Source organism: Aulostomus chinensis, chromosome 11 (assembly GCF_037954235.1).
Source record: "Aulostomus chinensis isolate RoL2024-O1b breed Wild chromosome 11, RoL_Achi_v1.0, whole genome shotgun sequence".
NCBI lineage: Eukaryota > Metazoa > Chordata > Actinopteri > Syngnathiformes > Aulostomidae > Aulostomus > Aulostomus chinensis.
This window is the reverse complement of record NC_141330.1, coordinates 26,298,342-26,319,959: the sequence shown is the minus strand read 5'-3', so window position 1 is coordinate 26,319,959 and position 21,618 is coordinate 26,298,342. Positions and strand designations below refer to the sequence as shown.

Here is a 21,618-nt window from a genome sequence, read left to right as displayed (position 1 = left end):
GTTCATTCAGTATTCAGACTGCGTATCGTGTACGGGCTTGCTGGGAGCTGGAGCCAAGCCCAGTTGGGTATATTATGGAGAAAAAAAAAGGGAATTATTGTTGTTTGCTGTCCTCCCTGAGCCAGCGAAGAAGTCCTCACACTGATGACACAGTGAATCCGATCAATCTTCCAAATGAAGTACCATGTGCAAACTCCCCATCACAAAAACACATGCTAGAGAGCCGTAACCCAGGAGAAATCAGCAGGAACAACAGAACGTGAGCGGTTTGCCTCACCAGGTGGGCCAAATGCAGTGGATCTGAGTGTTGAACTGAAACAGACTCGTTCATGTGTTGTTTGCATGTCAATGATCCTGGCTTGCTCGTTCCTCCCGTATTCCATATCCCATATGTGCGTTTTTACTTCCTTTCGTAAGTAAAAACGCACATTTATGTTTTGCCCCTAAATTTCTTCTTCTTCTTCATGTGCTGCAAAGTTGAAAAGCTCCTTGGGAAAAAAGTAAGCACCAAGCCTGTTAGACCATTTAAGCAGACTGCTGCCGCTGTCCCAGCCTACATGGACTGGGGACGAGTCGATTTATTGGTGGAGGTCCTCGTGCGTGTCTGGGAGGCGCTATGCCCCTTAAAGGCGTTTACAAGAAGACTTTTCTTAAGCTTCAGTTTTTGCGTCTTGCACCAACATGGACTATGAAGAGAACCCGTTGGAGCGTCTTCCCTCAGCAGACACCGATGATACGCAGAACCTCGAAACTTCAGCCAACAAGACAAAATGTTTGACAAGTAGAAGAGTGATTGCTAACCATGGGTGACTTTGTAGGCGATACTGAGGATGAACCTCATCTATTTGAACCAGCACACACAGAGGAGGAGCTAGCGAGGCTGTAGAAGCTGAGCGGGACAGACGGAGAAATGCTAAACTGCTAATTAGCAGTCAGCCAGTCTCTGTGGGTCATTATGCAACATTTTATACGTTGAGTACAGCAGAGCAAACTGCAGCTAAATTGATAGGTGAGTGCCACCAAAAGGGCTAAATAAGCAATTGGTTATAATTATTGTTAATGTTTGTAAGGGTTTTAATAAATTTTATTACAATCAAATTCGACCATCATTTTCTTCATCATGTTCTTCATCGCTGCAAAATATGGCAGTACTCCTCTGTATGGCTGGTAGCCTCCACCCTTGTACGGAGCTCCCCAAAGAAACGCGTCAGGACACCTGAGAACCCAGAGCAAATGCGGTTTTTCAGTTGCATTCATTGTGGTCAGGATTGTTTAAGAACAAGGTATTATCCTTCTGCGCTGTGTTTTGTCGCGGTAGCGAAGCTTCAAGCGCAGTATTGAACTGAGATATCCAGCACCGGTCAGACTATTGACACAGCGTATGCTTTCCATTGCAGGAGTTCACGTGCTACTCACAGCAGACGTTTTGGCTCAGAAAGTGGAAAAATTAATGGTGGCTGAAGTGTCCCAGGAACTTGAAACTTAACTGTGTAAAATTAATTTTTTACATCAGTAGCTTGTCGACTGCAGTATGTCTTTTGGGATACAGTATAAAAAAGACTAATCCATGTATCTTCCCAGTATTAATTACTAAGAAGTAACCTTGTAAAATAATCTGGCAGCTCCTTTTTTGGCCTCTGTTGCCGATGGCTAAGGGAGAAGTGACTGGTCTCATGGCTGAAGCATCAGCTCTTTATTTTTACACAAGATGCATTTTATGAATGTCAAAGAATGAGCAGTTGTAAGTGATTTTCCTTCAAACATGTCCTCTTTCCCAGCTCATCTCGGAATAAATTTGCAAGCCAGACTGTTTCTCTCCAAATCTCACTACAAAGCCTACTATGTCTTCAGAGTGCAGGTCTTCAGAAATTTCCCGACAAAATGGGAATTGTGTAATGACGTAAACCATTTTCTTGAAGTATGAGATAATTAGATGTGAATATGTTTCCTTCTTTCTTTTAATTTCCAGTTGGTTTTGGTCTTCTTCTTTTAAATACTTGGAGTCTCAAATCAAGCCTACAGTAGCTGGCTTTGCCTTTTGTTTTCATTGACGTCAGAAGTGTTGACCTTTTGGAGAGGGATCATTATTTTCCATCTCATCCGTTTGTACAGGGACCAGCACAAAGCTGTTTTTATCCCTCTCACTGCTGAAAGGGCTTGTGCACACCTCTGCCACCCGCTGCCCTTCCATAGAACAAAGGTTAATGCAGGCCGTTCGCTATATGGATGGCTCTTCTCCTGGCGGATACGTTCACCTGCGTGATCCTGCTCTCCTGCTGTGGGCGCCAGGCTACTTCTGAGGGCTGCTTCCCTCGAAAACAAACAAACAAAAAAAACCCCCAGTACACATTAACTCACTGCTCTTCCAGTGAATGAAAGCATGGTGGGTGTCAGGCAGCACTGACCAGGGAAGTTACCTACAGGTTGCTTGTTTGAATTTGGATCGAAGACAGAAGGGAGAGGCCGAAGCTTGCGCCGATTTTTTGGAGCGTTTGACTTATTTTTACATCACTTGACTGTACCCTTCCCTCAGTTTGTTGACTGGCTTTGATCACACGTTATTTACCGCCACTTTCACATGAGCTTCTTGCTTGAGGTTGGCTGTCGTCTGGGAGCGGAGGCGCTCACTTGGATCACTTAATTGTTCATGCCTCTAAGGGTTTGTGGGGCTGTGGTTGCTAATTGAACTTTGTGAGTTGCACTGGTGAAAAACACTCTTCCCAGCAATACAGAAAAAGACTGGATTGGCAAATACACAAAGATGACAGCAAAAATAACATTCTTGATCCAAATTTAGAGTCGGCACTCTTGCGGCTCTTATTCAGATTATAGGGTGGAGGATGGAAAAATTGTTTTTTTTTTCTTCTGTTTTTTACTCATTGGGGGATTTGTGCCATCCAGGATTGGTTAGCTACTGCTGAGGAGGAGTCATCAGCCAGTTCCCAATGATTTTAGGACTGCATGGAAGTTTGAGAGCAGTCTCTGCAATGCCATCACAAGAGTGTGGCGTGGGCCTCTTATGCATGTGTTGAACTTGCGCTCATGAGACGTGTCCTTTGACAGCCGTTGTCTTCAGCGGGATGTCCAGCAACACCGGCCTGTAGTTTCTACCGCAACAAACATGTAAAACCTTCCTAGTTTCCATGAATATAATAATAATAACCCAGCTTGCCGCAGCAGGTGGTCTGATCAACTCTGTGACTGTCCCCCCAGGTAAGGACAGAGTCTTCAATACTCCTCTTTGTGAGCAAGGGATCGTTGGATTTGGTATCGGTGTAGCTGTTGCTGGAGCTACGGCCATTGCTGAGATCCAGTTTGCGGACTACATCTTCCCTGCTTTCGACCAGGTATGGAAGTTCCTCATTCAGAGCACCGCTTTGCAACACCTGGAAAGCAGAATGGCTTTGATAGGCGTCAGCGGTCCCTAAAACACATTCCCTGTTTGTTGGGTTCAAGTTCACTTTTGAAAGACCGAGAACTTGAACCCGTCCATATTTCAGTGTCAACAGTAAAAGCAGGATTTATGTAACATTTACAGGTATTCCCAGAAGTGGCCAAACTAGAATTTCCCCCGTTTTTTTAACTTTCAGGAAGAAATCTTATTTTCTGAATCGACAAATGTTTGCGTTTTTGGTGTTGAAAAACAGACTGAAAGGATTAATCACCTGTGACATCAGTCGTGTAATCTGTCCATCAACTCATCCATTAGTTATCTCGACTACACAACAACCAAAGGCCTCAATCGGAAGGGAGGCCTCAATGGGATGCTCTGACTCTGTGCCTCCTCCAGGCACATTCAGGACTGTAGGAAGAACTGGGCAGAGGACTGCTGCGTGTCCCTCATCACTGTGGATCTGTTTGGGCAAATCTTTTCCAGTTGTACACTGTTAATGTAGTTTTTTTTGCCTCTACTTTGAAAATGTTCTCATTCAAACGACAGCTGAGTCTTTGAGCCTCTCTTGCCATGGGGAACGTGAGGCTAACCGGCCCATCGCGTCAGGCTGTGAGCAACTGGGAATAAAAATCATCCTTGCAAAGAAACCGACAGACGCATGCATACATGCCAACACCGACACACTGTGTGTTCTCGTCCTCCACAAGATGAATGCGTGTCCCTGCTGTGTCAAGGAAGCATAAACCACAATATCTGATAACAAAAAGACTCCGAGTAACCACAGATTTACATTTGAGCCTTGAGGCTCTCGCTTCAAACATTGTGGCCCAAACTGACCTTAAAGAGACATGAACCTGCCCCGTTTCAGGGAGGTCAGCTTTAATAGACAGTGGCACCAGCATATGTTTATGAATTATTAAACATTTGTATCGTGATTTTTTTGTTTCCTTTTTTTGGGGGGGTGTCTGCTATAAAACACTCTGCTTTTGCTGGTGCAGAAACTAGGCTGTCCCACTAGGATGATTCATCTCTGCTGTCTAATAAAATGAGGTGGAATTAATCTCAACTCTGTTGGTCTCTTGGTAGATCGTCAATGAAGCCGCCAAGTACCGCTACCGCTCCGGCAACCTGTTTGACTGCGGCAACCTCACCATCCGCGCTCCGTGGGGGTGCGTGGGCCACGGCTCACTTTATCACTCCCAAAGCCCCGAGGCCTTCTTCGCCCACTGCCCGGGCATCAAGGTTAGCCACCCAGCACATTACACACTCAGACCTGTTCTTCCTCTCTGAGTTGTTCCTGCTGCTTCAAGCATCTCTGAAATGTTAGGACTTGTCCCAAAACACGAGGCATCCATGCATGAAGATTGAACTGATCCTGATGCAGTGTTACAGCCATTAATGACACTGGGAACACAGCTATGGTCTGGAAGGAAGAGGAGACAGAAAACGCTTCCACTTTATTTATTTGTTGTTTTTTAAAGTAGGCGGTCAGGAAGTGAAAACATGAAATGCATACATCCTAAAATGACTAAATCCTTTCGCTGTATATCTTTTGATGACTTGGCTACATTTTGATGACTAAAGAAATACAGTGTCAGAGTACAAAGTGCTTTTCTGACAACAGGGCTGCTGATGTTTGTGTTAATGAACCAAGGGAGTTGGTAGGCTGTTTAAAAGGACTCCCAGGACGTTTGCGCGTCCTGTTTTTGTTGACTGACAGCGATGTGGCTGTGTTCACGTCTCTCTAATCCCCTTGAAACCACCCACTCTGCCATGCAGAAGTGTGTTAAACATGTGCCTAATCCGCTGCTCAGAGGCAAATTAATCTGTATTACTCACCGAGGGCTCACCCAGAGTTCAGTACAGTCTCAGCAACGATGGTGTCGCTGAGATGGAATTAACAGCATGTGTTCAAAGTAAACAAGTCTTTGCTAAAATGTCGAACGTCACATTCCTGGCTGTCGCTCTTCCCAAACATGCATGTAATCATCATCGGAGAGGTCTGAATTCGTCACAGCCTGGAAATGATTGTGTGTGTTTGCAGCCCCGCTTCATCAACCATCTGTGGGGGCAATAAACATGTTGTCTCCCAGCAAAGGTCAGGCTGATAAATGTTAATCTTTGTGCTTATTATCAGTAGGGCGACTCTCATCGCACAGCCTGGCCAGATTTATTCAGTTTTGGTCCAGGCTTGCTGTTGAAAAATCATTGCAACATGATAGGTCGTTGATATGGAGATTTTTCAGTTACTGGGGCTGTTTGTGTGAGTTCAATCTCTAAATAAAAAAGTGCTTTTTTTGTAGACCATAATCCATCTTCTCCATCTGGAGTTTGCATTTCACGCCTTGAATTGAAATTTACCCTAAAAGAAATGAATAAAATGTTTAAACACTGGAGAATAAGAACATGGCCTGCTAAAGTCTGCTGTGTGCTCCTCAGGTCGTGGTGCCTCGTAGTCCAGTGCAGGCCAAAGGGCTGCTGCTCTCCTGCATCGCCGACAAGAACCCCTGCATTTTCTTTGAGCCCAAGATCCTCTACAGAGCAGCAGGTAAGCTGCTTTGTATGGGATGTAAATCTGAAGTCAGCATATAACTCTGTGCATCCTGCCTCGCTGGCCCGCTGTGTCCTCATTGAAAGCACATGTTCTCACTTTTAGTGGTGTGAGGCGAGATAAATGAACAATACGCCTACACAATGCACCTCATTCACCAGCAGTCCTGACACCCACGTACGCAGTTTTGACTTAGATTCTGGTGTACAGCGTTTCCTTATTTGGGGTCGGTTCTCAGGTACAACAAAACCCAAGAGCACATTTAAGTGCTGACACGTTTGTGTAGGATAGTTTATGATGGTGTGTTGCTGTGTTCCTAGGGTTAAATGGTGTCACGGGATTTTTCTCATGTATTCTTCATGTATTTTTTTTTTTAAATAGTTTTCTGTCTTTTCCAAAAAAAAACCCAAAAAACTACAAAGTGAAAGAGGGTCAACTCTGGGGTCAAGTAGTTTGCGTCTCTGTTCCATGTTTGGTTGATTTACGTCCGGAATCTGCTGCAGACTTCTCTACAGACGAGGGTCCAGATCTTCCCGGTTCAGTAACCCTCAAGGGAGATATCCCAGCTAACATCAGTTCTTGTGTCAGGTCTGTTATTCACCGGCATTTCCTATTTGTTTCCTGGAAGATGCTTGCATATACACACCACCTGAATGGTGTCAACGACTACATAAATAGCACCAAGTAAAGTCAGGAACGTTCACGGTCTGCTTTGGCATCCAGCTGCTATCCAGCTCATCAGAGGGCTGCACTTACAAATAAAAAAAGGAAATAAAAACGCTGGCTGTTATGTCGCTGTCTGCTTGTTTATATTAAGTTAAGTTAAGTTAAGTACTGCATTAAGTTTTGAAATACGTCCAAGTTGATAAAGTGACAGCAGCATTTTTGGGCTGTGATTCTGACGCAGCTTTGATTCTTGACCAGCGCTGCTCTGCGCTGCTATTGGATGTTTGAAATGACGTCCAAGGGTTCTCCACGATGAGGTAGTTCAGGGTGGGGTTGAGGACCGGATGATGGCATCCTGTCCTCTTCTTTTTAACTGGGAGACAGTAGTTTGTGTGTTAACTGCATCATACCTAAGATACAACGATCCACACCTACCTGATGCGATCAGTACACGTGATCAGAAAGTAGAATGGTCAGGTGACAGCAGAGGCAACGATTTGACAGGAAATCCGTGCAGTATCTGTCAAATGAACAGTTGCTAAACCGTCAGTGTCCCACCAGCGCCGATGTCCTTGACATGTGCCCGGGCCACAGTGCCGGCTGTCGGTCTCAGACAGCTGACACCGATGATCAGGCTTTGTAATATTTGGGAAGGATTCCTTCAAAGAAACGTCATGAACGGAAGCGTCTTATCATCGCAGCATTTGTGAGCGCACAAAACATCCACTGTTCTGTATTTGTACTGGGTTGTACTTCCCCATCTCAATGAATAGAACTGTGTTAAAATTAAGAGCTTTTTTTTTTTTAAAAAAAAAGTCCTTTATTGTGTAAGAGAGGCAAACCCGATGCTTGGCGATTAGCCGCGTGTTTGTGGAAGGACAGGCAGGTTACATGTTGACCAGCAGGACTCGGGGTTGACCGCTGCTCCTGAGAGGGCAGCTCTCCTGACAGCAGGGAGGAGGAGGCTTGAAGACGGCTGGCTTTATGATTGCAGTGACGGAGCTGGAACAGACTGGTACGACCAGCCTCAAAGTGAAGCCTTTCACTCTCTGATAAAAGCCAGATGAGTTGTGAAATATTACAGCCAACTGCTGAGACAGTTTCAATTATGGCACGAGCTTAGAGAATATTCTCCAAACATTTATTATGTTATAGTGAACGTCTGATATTGAAACCACAGATCAAATGAAAGGGAGTGACTCCATTCTTCATAGCTCCCACATGGTTTCAGTTTTGAATGAGAGCAACGAAATAATACCGTACCTCTACATTTGTGTGCTCCCTGTGATGGCGACAGAAGCATGTCCAGTTTGTCTCCACTGACGCGTTGGAGCGCAGCTAAAAATGGAATATATAACAAGGTTATGATTGATGGCCCTTAAATGCCTCCCGGCTATGGCATCATCTGTCACAGCTGTGCAGTCTTCAGCTTTTGAAATGATTGTCTGGCATTTAATTACCCCGATTGTGATGGGGTGTCTTGAAAACGTATAGAACATCATCAGACATGACGGGTCAGGCCTGCACAGACAGCTGAGCTCTTGCCAGCGCTCTTGTTTGCGTTGCTGCTCAGTTGATTTGGCTCTTGATTTATGAACCTCACTAGAGCGATGATGTCGTCGAGCAGCAGGGTCGGTGCTCCACTTTAAACTGGAGTTTCTGGTTGTGGAGCAGGAGGAGGACCAAATATCAACACTGCAATATACTGCAGTATTTCCTCTTGTGATATGTTATTGATACAAACCAAATGGCATTTCTAACAGCTTTGCTCTTTGTGTGGGTGTGTGTGCGCGCGCATGCGCGTGTACTTGCTACATATTGAGGACTAGACTACGTATTTAACCAACAGAGTGAGGACCTTTTAGCTGGTCCTCACATCTTAAAAGGGCTGTGTGAAGGTCCAGACTCGGTGCTGTGCCTCACCAACAGGTAACAGCCTACATTGGAACAATAGACTGTCACTACATGCACGTTCCAAAGCCTAAAAACCACATGTTGGCAGCTGGAGAAGACAAAGGAACCGGCTGAGCAACACCCCCAACCTACGTGTGCACCAGGTGATAAGTGGCACTCCCCCAAATTCCACGGCTCCCATTGGGTGAAACCCACCACAGTTTGTGGACCTTTTGTTATGAACAGCGAACTTGTCGCTGATAGAGGAGCCTGTGTGTTAAAGACACACAGTACAGCCCGCACCGAGACCACGGAGTGACCCTCTACCCGGATGCGGAATGTGGTTGTTAACGAAGCCCTACCCGTCTTCAAGAAGATGAAGGATAACCAGGACCTCGCTTCTTTAAAGACCGATACCTAATTCCCCGCTGTGAGCCGCAATTGGATGTTTGAAGACACGGTAGCCGCTGAGAGCCGCTAACCGACTCCACCTTGCTGCACAAAGGACACCCAGGACGAATTGAACTCATCGCTTCACCTGCACAGGAGTAAGAAGCTTGGAGCTCTGGGCAGAGTTTAGTGCCTTGAGTGTTGTGAACTGTTTGCTTTGTCGCGATACGAACGGCCACAGGCACTGCTGCCGTTCACAATATTGTTAAGTGTTGTTTGTGCTGTTGTTACCACTGTTTGCTTGTGTTTCCATACGTGAGTAAACTGTGATCGATCCTTCTGCAGTGGATCATACTTGTGTTACTCTGCACTCGCGGTCGAGACCAGTACCTGCTGTGGGAGTTAGAGGTCCAGGCTCACGCCGCTCATCAGCTGAGCCCAGCGAGTTCCTGTGTAACACAGAGAGATGCTGCTCCTCCGCCACGTTCGGAAGGGACCTGCTGCTGAACACCGCCACCTCTTCCTTTCAACTCGCGCACACACACACACACTCATGCAGCCTCACATACACACGCAGTCTCACATACACACGCAGCCTCGCATACACACGCAGTCTCACATACACACGCAGCCTCGCATACACACGCAGTCTCACATACACACGCAGCCTCGCATACGTACGCGTGCACACGTCTGAGCGCCAGAGAGTTCAAACCTCCCGCTCAGTTGTTCGCCTTTATTTCAGTCACGTGCTACAGGCGAGGTGCCATTACACTCCTTTCAGCTGACCCTACATGACGGGGCACGCCCGCCATTCTTGCGCATGCGTGCGCGCGCACACACACACGCTTGCTTGTGATCTGTTAGTTGTTGTAGCATATAATAGGATTTATCAGACAGAAGTGATATGAATGGAAGATTGATTTTACTGATGTTAACACATCTTGTTGTATTTCAAAGTGAAGTTATCAGAGTGTGTGTGCATGTACGTGATGATAAAAGCTGGTTGACAGATCAGTGCTGACCTCCACTCCTTCTGTTCACCCTAGAAATGCCAGCATTTCCCAGACACTGACATTTCTGGACGGACACCCTTTGAGACTGCATTTAGTGTTTGGTTTGGAATTCTTGCTCTCAGCCTTTTTAGGATAATGTTTTTCCTTGTTCTTTAACACGGATATCATCATGTGTTGTGCAGGAATTCTCTTGCAACACGTGGATTATCATTGATAATGTCGTCCGAGTTCATCTATCTTTCTCACCCCTGTTCTGGAGGAACTCGCCTGCCTCAGCTGGACCAGAACCATGGGTGGCTTCCCTGTCACTCTCCACTTGTGAGTGGGAGGTCGTAACTGTGGTGTTGCCTTTCTGCTGGATTTTTTTTTTGTGTGTGTGTTTCTCTGTATATTTTCCAGAAAAAACGACTTGTCTGTGTCACTGGAACCACCTCCGCTCCATACAGACGGAGTACTTTTCTTTGTTTTGTTTGAACCACTGGCTTATTGAGTGATTTTTACAACTTAGCCTGCTGTCATGTGTGCTGCTGCAGGTCAACACAGTGACTTCAAGCTTATAGCGTTACCTTCCATCTGTCTGCAGCAGGTTTCTCTGCTCCTGGAACATTTTTCTACAGGAAAGACGTGCATTGGTGTTGGCTTTCTTCTCTCACTCGTCTGGCAGTCCACATGGTCTCTACAAACACGAGGGGTGCAGGGGCTGCTTGATCAGTGCTTCCCTTGAGTGTCCCTGAACCCAAGGAGGTTCAGTGAAGGGACACGTGGGACGCTTTGTTGTTGCCCCATTTCATAAAAGTTTCAACACCATCCATGTTTTATGACTGAATTATTCCCCTCAGTCCACTCTCAGGGAGGTCATGCTCACACATCGTCCCCTGGCAACAACTCAACCCCTCCTCCCCCCTTTGGTCCCCATTAATTACTTTGACCCAAAGAGTTGGGAAAACGGGGATCAGTCTTGAAAACTTTGTAAGGAAACTCTTCGAGTCAACTAAAAAAACAATTATTGAAAAGGACAAACAAGAATCACAAGCAGAAGAAAAACTGGTGACTGAAATTCACCTTCTTTATTTGTTTCTCACTACAATCAAAATGTGAATATAATTTTTGTACGGATGATATTGGCATTGGCCAAATCACTTGTGAAATGTCAGTGACCCTCACGGTGCGTACGGAGGTGACAGTTGTGTGATTCTCCTGTCAGTCATTGATGTGTCAATCATCTCCTACAGTAACAGCTGGGATCATGTGATGAAGGAGTGTGAACAGACTTTCTCATGTGACAGTCAGTTTGCTCCACGTTTGTAACAAATAGCTTTTATTTCAAGTTCAGCCTCAGCAATGCCAGCTCCTCCAGCTTCCTCCACAGTCCAAAGACATCAAGAGGGACCAGGTTAATCCAGACTCTAAATTGACCGTAGGCGTGGCTGGGAGAGCCAATGGTTGTCTGTCTCTATGTGTTGGCCCTGCCATGGCCAGTTCTGGTGCCAGCTCTGGTGCCAGGTCCACAGGCCTCTAATGACCCCTGCTTGGCTTTTGAAGTCATGTCTGTATTTGCAGCCCAGGGTAAGAAGCTGCATTTGTCTGAGTGAGCCCATACTTTTACGTGGGCCCACTTATTAAATCATAACTTAGTTTTCATAATTCAAATTTAGCAACCTGCATAATGCTTTTATTCCCCTCAAACTGCTTATTTTCTGTCTGGTAGCTGTAACCCAGAGTTGCATATGATTTAACCGAGCTGCTTTATGTTGTTGTAGCAGAGAGTCGACGGGATGGACAGTTTTTCTTTGCTTTACAGCTTCTGGAAGGCACCAAACAATCACAGTATTCATTCAAGGCTCTCAGAAACGTCTTAAACATCTCCCTAGAGTATAATTACTGTGCTTTATTGTAATTTTGAATTCGTGCTTTGCCATGTAGGAATGCTTTTTAGCAGTTCGCTTCCCACATCCGCTCACACTTAAACATCTTGCCCTTGGTGGCTTCTTGAACCAAAGCTGTGTTTGCGAGTGAGTTTTAACTGGACGTTTTCTGATTGTATGTTGTTGGTGCTGAATAAATATTGGGGGGAAAAAGAAGCAGCAAGTTTAAAAGGGAGGCGGTTTGATTTTATAAGTTTTTGCCGTGCAGTGAGTTCCCTGACCATGCATAAGATTTCCAATAAATTATCAGCTATTATTTAAACCATATACTGCACTTTGTCTTGGTCTTTGGTTCAAAGAGTCTGGCTGCGAGGGCTTCCTTTTGGACTTACGTCCCATTCATGTGGCCCGCTTTCTGACTGATATCCCATCCCACCAATGTTTTGTAGTCAAGATTAATCAGAGTTATGAGCTGATAGCTGGCAAAAGTTAGTGGAGCATGCATGAATTCATGCTGATAAAAGCACACTCGGCCTCTCTGGAGACACGAGGTCCTGGAAAAAGCACGAAGAAGCATTTGAAATGGGCCAGATAAAATGTTATGTCGGAAGAATTTGTGTTTTTTGATAGTCTATCATTCACCAGTGTGTCAACCACTCTATCATTTAGAGGTACGGTCAGTTTGGGGTCCTGGTATTTTTATGACGACCACAAGGGTACACAGTGAATTGATTCCCCCCCCCCCCCCCCCCTTCCTTCACAGTCAACTCAGTACATTTTGAGTGTGAGCCATAAAAATAATGATCAGGGCTCAATGTTTTTGTCCAAAAAGCACATCTGGTCCTAAGTTGAAACATTGAAAGGCACGTTTTCTTTGGGAAAATAAAGGGACATCAGGAGACATGTATGTTGAATTTCTTTGCATATAAATAAGTGCACTCGGGTGCTTGGCCGTGTCCATGCTCTTGCAGATATTTATGAATTCAACTGCTGTAAACTGTACGAAAATATTTATGAGTCTTTGTGTCTCAGTTTGTCTGAGTGACAAACTGAGACGTTCTCAAGTAAAATTCCGCCAACACTTTGGTTCACGAGTGAAATTGATCATTGTAAACGTATCGTGGTGAAGTTTGACTGTTCAATCACACAGTGTTTTTTTGAGACAAAAAAACACCTGGACTTTGAAGTATTTTCCCGTCTGAAGTGCGCTTACAAAGCAGTATCTGTTCAATGTTTTAATAGACTGAATGAATGTGAACTCGAGCTCATGATGAGCGCTGCTTTTACTGTGAAATTAGTTTCCCCGTGGTGGCGGAGTAGAGGCGGACGCCACAAGACAACGCGGAGGCTAATCTGAGTGCATGATTGGGAGTGGCTGCTGGGTTGACTCTTTGCTCTGAACTCCCTCCTCCGTCACTCTGTTGAAATGATGACTTTAAGGCAGAGTCGCACGGTTCTTAACAGAAGATACATACGAAGATGATGATTTTACACATTTCTTATTAATCAATTGAATCAAGTGGGTAAAAAGTGATAAAACTGCATAGCTGAAGTGTTTGAATCAAGCGAGGAGCGGTTTAGAGAACCACTCGGTGGATCTGATTCTGATTAAGAGTTTGATCCTCAGATTTGCAGCTGAATCATTTAAAAGCTTCTCTTTTTTCTTCCGGATGTTCTGATGGGTCTTGATGAATCTGTGTTGTATTTCTCAGTGGAACAGGTTCCCACAGAGCCCTACATCATCCCGCTCTCACAGGCCGAGGTCCTACAGGAAGGAAGTGATGTCACTCTTCTTGCCTGGGGGACGCAGGTGGGTCATCCTTTGCGTCACTGATAGACCTCCATTGCTGAATAGCAAGTCATCTATCCTTGGATCATTTTTAATGGCCACAGGGAAAAAAAGAGCCGAGTTCCATCAACAAAAAGAATTAAATGATGTTGTAAAGCCGTCGAGGTAAAGAGCGGATTAGCTGAAGTCTCTCTGAAGCTGCGGGGGCTCTCAGTCCTCCGGGCAACATCAAAGCATCTTCAGCGCACGTGTCTGCTGCACACTTTCCACTGTTCCCTTTCTTTTCATCACAGATTTTATTTCTGTAGTTTGGTATCAAGGTGCCTGTAACTCAGCAGGAGTCACAGCCAACTTTGATGGCACCGAGCCACTTTGTCAGGCTTATCCAGCCCGTCATGTTCCTGCAGCATAGCAGGGGGGTCGCAGGTTACGAGAGAAAAAAGTCTCCATCATAGCCAGTATTATTGTTGAATGGCGGACAGGGAAGAAAGGTGATCCAGTCGTGGAGTCCATGGTCACCCTTTCTGAAATCCTTCTCTTCCTCATGGGCTGTCAGTCTTCTGCAGATGAGAGCAAAAACAACATCTGAGAATGGGAAGTGAAAGTCCTCACACAATAATGCAATGGCAGCGTTATTCCAAAATAAATGCTCACAGCTGATTTGTTAGGTGGAGTCAGGGGCCCGCACCCTTCAGACTGGTGTCACAAAGCTGACAGCTCCACCAACTGAGATGATTCAGATTCATCACAGCAGTTCGTGTTTGGACACAGACGATAATGCCTGTCGGTAAACACGACCTCGGTGAACTCAAGTGCTCTCGGTTACTCTGGCATTGCACAAGAATGGCTTTTTCTTAACAGAAGGAAATCATAACATTTTTTATTTTTAAATGGTTCCAAAAAGTCCCAAACTTTAAAAGTGAAAATATCCCTGCAAGGCAATGATGCATTTATGCGATTTAATATTGTAAGAAGATGTGTTCTTCACTTGTTGGCTTTTCTCAACTGCCATAACAAATGGAAGCCTGCGGAATCTCCCTGCACGCATCAGCTCACGCATCATCATCAGCCACCGTTGCATCCAACGTAGGCCCAAATTAATGCCGGGGCAAACATGCTGTTGAAGCTTTTCTTAAAGGTGTTGCATTTTTTTCTTTCTTCTTCAGATCCATGTGATGAGGGAGGTTGCCGATATGGCTCAAGAGAAACTGGGCGTGTCCTGTGAGGTCATTGATCTGCGCACCATCCTGCCCTGGGACGTCGACACTGTGTGCAAGGTGACACAGAACACGCATGCAATCGCAGTAGAACAGCCTGAGCTAAAATCTGTCTACAGTGTGTTACCTGGTGACGTCACCTCTCTACCTAACGGCTCGTGTTGCTGCAAAAACTCAGCAGTGACGCTGAGGCTGGATCTGGTCACATCGGCTGGGCCGCCCTGCTCGACATGATGCTCTCCAGATGTTGTTGTTCCTGTCACTGGAGAAAAAAGATGCTTATTTGCTTCCACGTAAACGAACCCTCGGCACTCTCAGTCCACCGATCACCTTCACTTTGCTGCTAAGCTGTGATTGGTAGCCGTGATGTAGCCCTGAGAGAATGTAGATTGTGGCGTTGGCACATGGCAGTCAGGTAAAATAATAACCCAGAGCCCATTATTACATCTAGGGTGGCCTTGTTTATTTTACTGTTTTGTTTTGGTCTTTATTTAAATAGTCATGCATGACTTGAATATTTTATAAGACGGCAAGCTATTTTTCAGCAAGTTATCCTTCTGCTTTTACATAAGATGGTTGCAAAATTGGTGCCCAGTGAACAGAGAAAGGGTCTGTTTTTACTCCAGCATAAAAATTCAATATTGGCTGCATGGTTTTTGTAATCAATGATTGTTTTTCCTGCTCTGAAATCGCTAATGTGCACAAAAATCCTGAATCGGTCCGGCCGTGATTTCATGTATGATCACACCAGTTGATCACACCAGTTGATCACACCAGTTGAACAGCGATTGGCTGTACAGGACAGAGAACATTTCAACATAAATGATGGTTTACTTTGAAAGTCTGCATCTGACAGCTCCTGAGCCAATAGGAGCTTCCACGTCTGCTCCACAGTGAGTGAGCGGCTCAACGTCTGTCTTGTGAAGACCAAGCGCTGGAACCGATGGTACCGAGGCTTTGTGTCGCCAGTGAAATTCTGAAAATGATTGGCGTGTATGCTGGTTCAATGGGCCTGAGGCTACAGAGCCTTAGAGTTCTAGATATCCCCGCGTACGGCATTGCTGCCCAAGCCTTTTGTCTCGGTTGATACTTCTCTCCCAATATTGGTTTTAGGTGACAGCAAATCAATTCAGTGTCAGGTTTCGTCTTTTCTCAGACTGCATTTGCAAATGGCTTTTAGATCATCATCTGGCATAAATGTTGTTTCCATGAAGAGCTGACCAATGGATTAGTTTTCCTACAGTAAATGCCTTTATCGAGGTGCAGAATCGATACTCTCGGGACAGTGGAGTCCTCTGTGTTGCAACTCCTTGCACAGCTGGCGTTGCGTCCGCCTCACACAGGCTCAGACACCAGTGCTAAGCCTTTTATTTGGGAGGGCTTTGAGAGAGAGGTGCTTGCTTTCCAGTGGCTATTCCATCTGTTTATTTAGAAAAGGCTAAGCAGCACAATGCCACACAGTTTGGGGAAAAGTGACATAGAGGGATTCTTTCCTGGTTACCAGCAGCGAACGTCAGTGGACTAAATGTCCAGGACACCAAAAAAGCAAATTTGTGTCAGTGTGCATCCATCCTCTCCTTTCCTGGGACGGGACTTTTCAAACGGTCCATGAATATGTCACATGCCATCTTCTCTGTGTCAACGTTACTGCTTTTGCAGACTTCTTCAGCTGACTCACCAGATACATTTTCTTTTTGCATATTGTCAAATTTTCATGCTCCTCTTCTGCAACATAAGACTTTGTTGGTGAGTACCGTGCTGCTCCCGCTGCCAAGCAAATCTTATAACCAGTAGTTAAAGCACAGGATAAAATTATGGCAGGAGGGTAGTAATTTAATAGGGAGTCGATTGTAATTTAAGGCGGAGACTTTCGTATTGTTCTGGCACAGACGGACTTGGGGCTTGAAGTGAGCTATCATCAGTTACAAACTCTCCAACGTGCCAGATTTTCTGAAGCGCTTTACTATTTAAACAAGTGTCTTGAAATAGTGAAGAGAGTGTTTGTGTGCTGCATGGTGGGCCTGCTGCCAGGCTCGTCCCTCGCCCGAACACACTCAGATGATCATTTAGATCTTGTAATGAGATACAGCCTAGGAGCATTGCAGTGTTGATAGCCCTGGTCAGTGGAGCCGCGCCAGAGTCCTGCAGAAAGGTTCGAGTCCTGTCTGTGGACCGGATGCTTCTGCTGGTGCTCTTTGCTTGGCTCCTGTTGTTGTTTCCCTCCTCTTCATTTGTGCAGTCCTATTGACAGGCATCCATCCGCAGTGAACTCATCTGGGCGAGAGGGGGAACATTCAGCTGCATGCAGTCATTAGTGAAACAAAGCTTTGCAACATGGATTCTCAGTGATCAAGTCCCTTCTCAAGGACTCTTCTCAGGCCTTTCCAGGTCCGAGCAGTCAGCTGGTGCCAGTCCCCAGCTCTGCTTGCCTCAGTGCTGCTGCTGCTGCCTCTAACAGAATACGGAGGACGTTCTTGGTCTTGACATCAAGCCTGTTTTCTATGAATGAGTGCACAGAGCCGCCTTCAGTCAGTTCAAGTTTTATTGTTAATCGATTGTTGGTCTTGGTAATTATCATTATTTTATCAGTAATTATCATTATTTTATCAGCTATGATGCTCCGTGATATTTCTTTGATTTCAAAATTTACCAAAAAAAAAAAAAGGCAACCCTGCAGCGGTTAATGCTGCCTTCTCTGTGGCACAAATGCACAGTAATGAGAACCATGTCCCTCAACGTCCTCAGTAACCCCGCACGCTGGTGCCCAAACTGCTGGGCGCTGCACAGCTGCTCTGCGCTGGCTTGACATGGAGGAGGTTCTGTGGCTGCAGCTCTGCCGATGCCACAGAACCTCCTCCGTGTCCTGCCATGAATGAGGCTTGAATGAGCTCATCATGCAGCGACCCACCCATGCAGACCTGGAATATCTCATCGCCATTATTTTGGCTGATGTTGGAGTGCTGATACGATTAGAGGGAAAGATCATTTTGAATTCCTCTTCTTTTTATTCAGAACCATGGGAACGTGATCATGGTTTTATCATTTCTGACAGGTGTCTTTACTTTCTTGTGTCCCCTGCAACCTGGAAATTGCACGAGGCCAAATTGCATTAAGGTGACACTCTGAATTAATTGATCAGCTCAATCTACCACTGATTAGTTAGATAATGGGTTTGATTAAATGATAATTGTTATATACACTGAACTCATGTCAAACGTTTTCGTGCATGAATGGAACACTGACAGTCGCTGCAGTTGCTGTCTTAAGTTCTGTGAATGGTTGAGAGTTGGCAGGGCTTTTCTGTGAAGGAGGTTTTCCTCCACTAAATAGATATTTTGGCCCAGCTCTGTTCTCAGCTTCTGACAGGGTATAGCCAGGACATTTTTCACCTGGCTGCCATCTCTAAAGCTGTTTTTATACTGCTTATTAACGTGCCGTCAGATGCTGTGAGTGTGCAGATGGTCAGATAGGCTGCAGACACACATCCAGCTGCTGGCAGCCAATTTCAAGTTTTCTCATGAGTCAGATTTACCTGTTGTGTCTCACAGTTAAGGTTGTGTGCACGTCCATGTGTTTTGTATCAAGCTCATTTAAATATGGGGTGTAGATTTATAAAGTAAATAATGGTGCATCACTGTTCAGAAGTGCTTTTGCAGAACGTGCCATCTTCCTGTTCCCTGAGGGATCCACTCTGGCAGCCGGCAGCTATACTTATATTTAACCCTCTTGTTGACAAAAGGAATCATGGACGGATATTTCTGTAAAAACACAGAAGGAGTGAGTGTCTGCCGAGAGTGGCCCAGTCAATGTAATAGACGCTCTTCAAGGGATAAACAAAATGGCTGGTTTACCTCTGCCAGACCCATGATGCGCTGAGGAAAGTCTCGCCGTCGTGCCTGGTTAAAGTACGTCTGGAGTTCCGTTAAGACGCCCGTGCTGGCAGCGCCCGGTGCAGAAGAGGCTGCGATTCCTCAATGAATGAGCCGCTTCGCTCTCTCTAACGACTCTTTATTGTCATTCTGATGGAGGTTTCGCCAACATTCCCCACTGTTCGTACACAAATACACGTTTATTTGGCTTGGCTTGTATTTAAGAGTCGGTAGTGCAAAAAAAATGTGTGCCTAATTTTAGTATTAGTTCATCGTTAGTGATTCAGCGTCACTCAGGTTTTCCAGACCCGAAATCCAGCCAGTGAAGAAAGACAGTAGATGGCCAGCTGTGTAATACAGCCATCAGTTCTATAACAATGATTGAACTAGACAGCCACTTCAAGGACCTCAACAACAGGCCTCATCTTTTTTTCTTTCTTTCTTTCTTTCTTTCTTTTTTTTTCTTACCCCCAATGGTTCTCGGTCTTCTGGACTGAACGGTCAAAAATGGTCGACAGAAAATTCCTCCGTAAGCTCCCCATTGGTGATTTACAGGCCTTGTGTGCTTGTCACCAATTAAAGGCTTTGAGAGAAAATCACGTCAAATTGTGCATTTTGTACTTTACGACAAGCTTATGAATGAATTGGATTTTTTCCACACATTATCCATTTATGACAGTCGTGAAACCAAGTCTGAAGCTCAGCATGTGGGCACAGTGCAGTACCAGCTTAAGAGCAGAGCTGAGAATGTGCTGATTTTCTTTTCGTTGTGATGGAGGCCTTTAAAGAGACCAGTTGGTGTGAATAATCCTTTGGGCTGTTCAACAATCCATTTTTTAAAAACAAGATTGATATCTGAATTTCAATAGTTAATCTATTTTTAATTGTTTGTATATTTGTTAAGCTTATAGGTGCTCTCCCTGCCCCCCCCCCCCCCCCACCAGAAGTCCACATTCTGTGTTATAAACTGTTGTCTTGTCTGCACCAACATCTCCTGCACGTCTGTCCCTCCTGGTGAGGGATCCTCCTCCCCTCCTCACCCTGAGGTTTCTCCCATTTTTCCCTGTTAAAGGTTTTCTATGGAGTTTCTCCTCAGTCGATGTGAGGGTCTGAGGGCAGAGGATGTTGTTATGATGCCATGAAGCCTGGAGACAAACTGGTGGTGAAAACGGGCTCTACAAATAAAATTGCCGTGCCACAAACATGAAATATGTATATTTTATTTGCCTAAATTACTGTCAGCAAGTGAATATTCAGGACAGGCACCTATGGATAGGCCTTTAATTCCTTAAGTAAGTTAATGCTAAATCTAATATCACGTCAAACACCTCAGACTGGGGCGTTTCCTTTCTCAGTTTGGATTCCATACACTTTGGAAGTCTGTTGATATCCGGGAGAAACCTCCATCTCCGTTGTCTTTTCAAAGCCTCTCCCTCCATTTAGTTTCCCTCCAGTATCTGCTAGAGTGTACGGCAAATATAAGCTAACATTAGCATGCTACAAGGGAGCTAGCAGGCTACAGCTGAAGTCGGAACATGTTGCCATCACAGCAGCTTGTCAGAGCAATGGTGTTACGTTTAACGCCAACTCTGCACAAATTACTTATGTACATACCTGCAAGTAGGTCCGCGCTGTGGATTCTGGGTTGCACAGCCAACCAATGGTGAGTGGAAGTGACACAATAACATTTGATTGAAGGAGTTTGACAAATAGTTCTTCATACATGGAGTTCAGTGTCATCCTGACTAGCTCATCACTGCAGACAGCACGAATACTCGAGGCAAACTGCCCAAGTGTCAGCGGGCCAAGAGACCGAAGGGTGGTCAATATCTTCTGGGAAGACGTGTTTTCATAACCTGTGTTGAAGAGCTGCTCCATTATTACATTTATTCCATTATTCTGGTCTGTACGAGATCAGGATTATTTAACCTGCTTATCTGTTGACTTTGGAAATCGTTTTGAAACATAATATGTAACAGTAATCTTGTTTTCCTGAACCAAAATTGTATTAACTCCCCAACACTAGTATGTTACCACCTTTTAGTTATTTGTTCAGCACAAAGCTTTTTTTACCTCTGGAATCCTCCCTCATATCCTTTTTACCTCTCAGCCCCAGCCAGGATGAAGTTGGGGCACGTCCTCTATGCAGGTCTCTGCTAGCCCATGAGTTAGCAAGTTCCATCTGCTCCCAGAAAAGCCCTGAAGTGAAAATCCATCCCAAATCTGTCTCAGGAGTTCCATTCGCCTCTTGCAGGGGTGAAAGGTGCTTCTAATTATCATCATTAATTTCATTAAACAACATGGTCTTGTGCCCATCGCCTACAATGGATTTTAATGGCAGTGAATCTGAATCTATGTAAAACCAAATATGCCCTGTAGGTTTATAATCCGCTGCTCTGCTGTATACCCTACCTGTGACTCAATGCTGTGCGACATTCCGGATTGTCAGGGAGAGCTCCTGCGTTGACTTTGAGGCAAATGTAAAGGCCTCTGATTCAGACCTGTGTGAGCCTGATGAGACAGAAGCATGCTTAGGTGTGAAGTTGTGGCTACTCGCAGGTTTTCTTCACTGCTGGGCAAATATGAACAAAACAGGTTACAACGAAACCCCCTCAGAGAACCCCTGTCCATCGGGGAGGTTGCATTTTTTCCGACTGCCTGTGTGTTCTTGTAAGGAGAGAATATGCAGATCCCTTGAGAACAGTGTGTCTTTTCCCAGAGTTGCGTGTACTTTTCATGGGGCCAATCTGAGTGTTTGTAGTTGATGTCTCCTATTGTCAGAGAAGCACTGGCATTGTCACCGCCACAGCTTTCATGCAACAAATCAGAATTAGATCCCTGACAAAGTCACTTCAGCGAACTCCAAAATGAAAGCACGCGTTCCCTGTTTATACCACACTGATATCTGTTATATTGGAGAAGAGGACAAGTTATGGGACATTCAGCTGGACACTGAATGGCACTCGTG

General features: G+C 45.2%; 1 protein-coding gene and 1 long non-coding RNA gene across 2 annotated transcripts in view; one reads left to right on the top strand and one right to left on the bottom strand.

Annotated features, from left to right (window-relative positions):
* The window catches only part of bckdhb (branched chain keto acid dehydrogenase E1 subunit beta), a 64,264-nt gene that overhangs the window by 9,522 nt on the left and 33,124 nt on the right, over window positions 1–21,618 (top strand). Inside the window, exons 4-8 of the mRNA XM_086217414.1 lie at window positions 3,214–3,347; window positions 4,481–4,636; window positions 5,834–5,942; window positions 13,488–13,585; window positions 14,731–14,841. Coding sequence (XP_086073540.1) covers window positions 3,214–3,347; window positions 4,481–4,636; window positions 5,834–5,942; window positions 13,488–13,585; window positions 14,731–14,841 — 608 coding nt within the window. The remainder of the gene's footprint in view (window positions 1–3,213; window positions 3,348–4,480; window positions 4,637–5,833; window positions 5,943–13,487; window positions 13,586–14,730; window positions 14,842–21,618) is intronic.
* LOC147253874 (uncharacterized) lies at window positions 19,995–20,934 on the bottom strand. Its single transcript, XR_015118443.1, has 3 exons — window positions 20,754–20,934; window positions 20,265–20,506; window positions 19,995–20,110 (listed from the first exon to the last, which is right to left on the bottom strand). It is a non-coding gene; the product is annotated as an uncharacterized LOC147253874 (long non-coding RNA).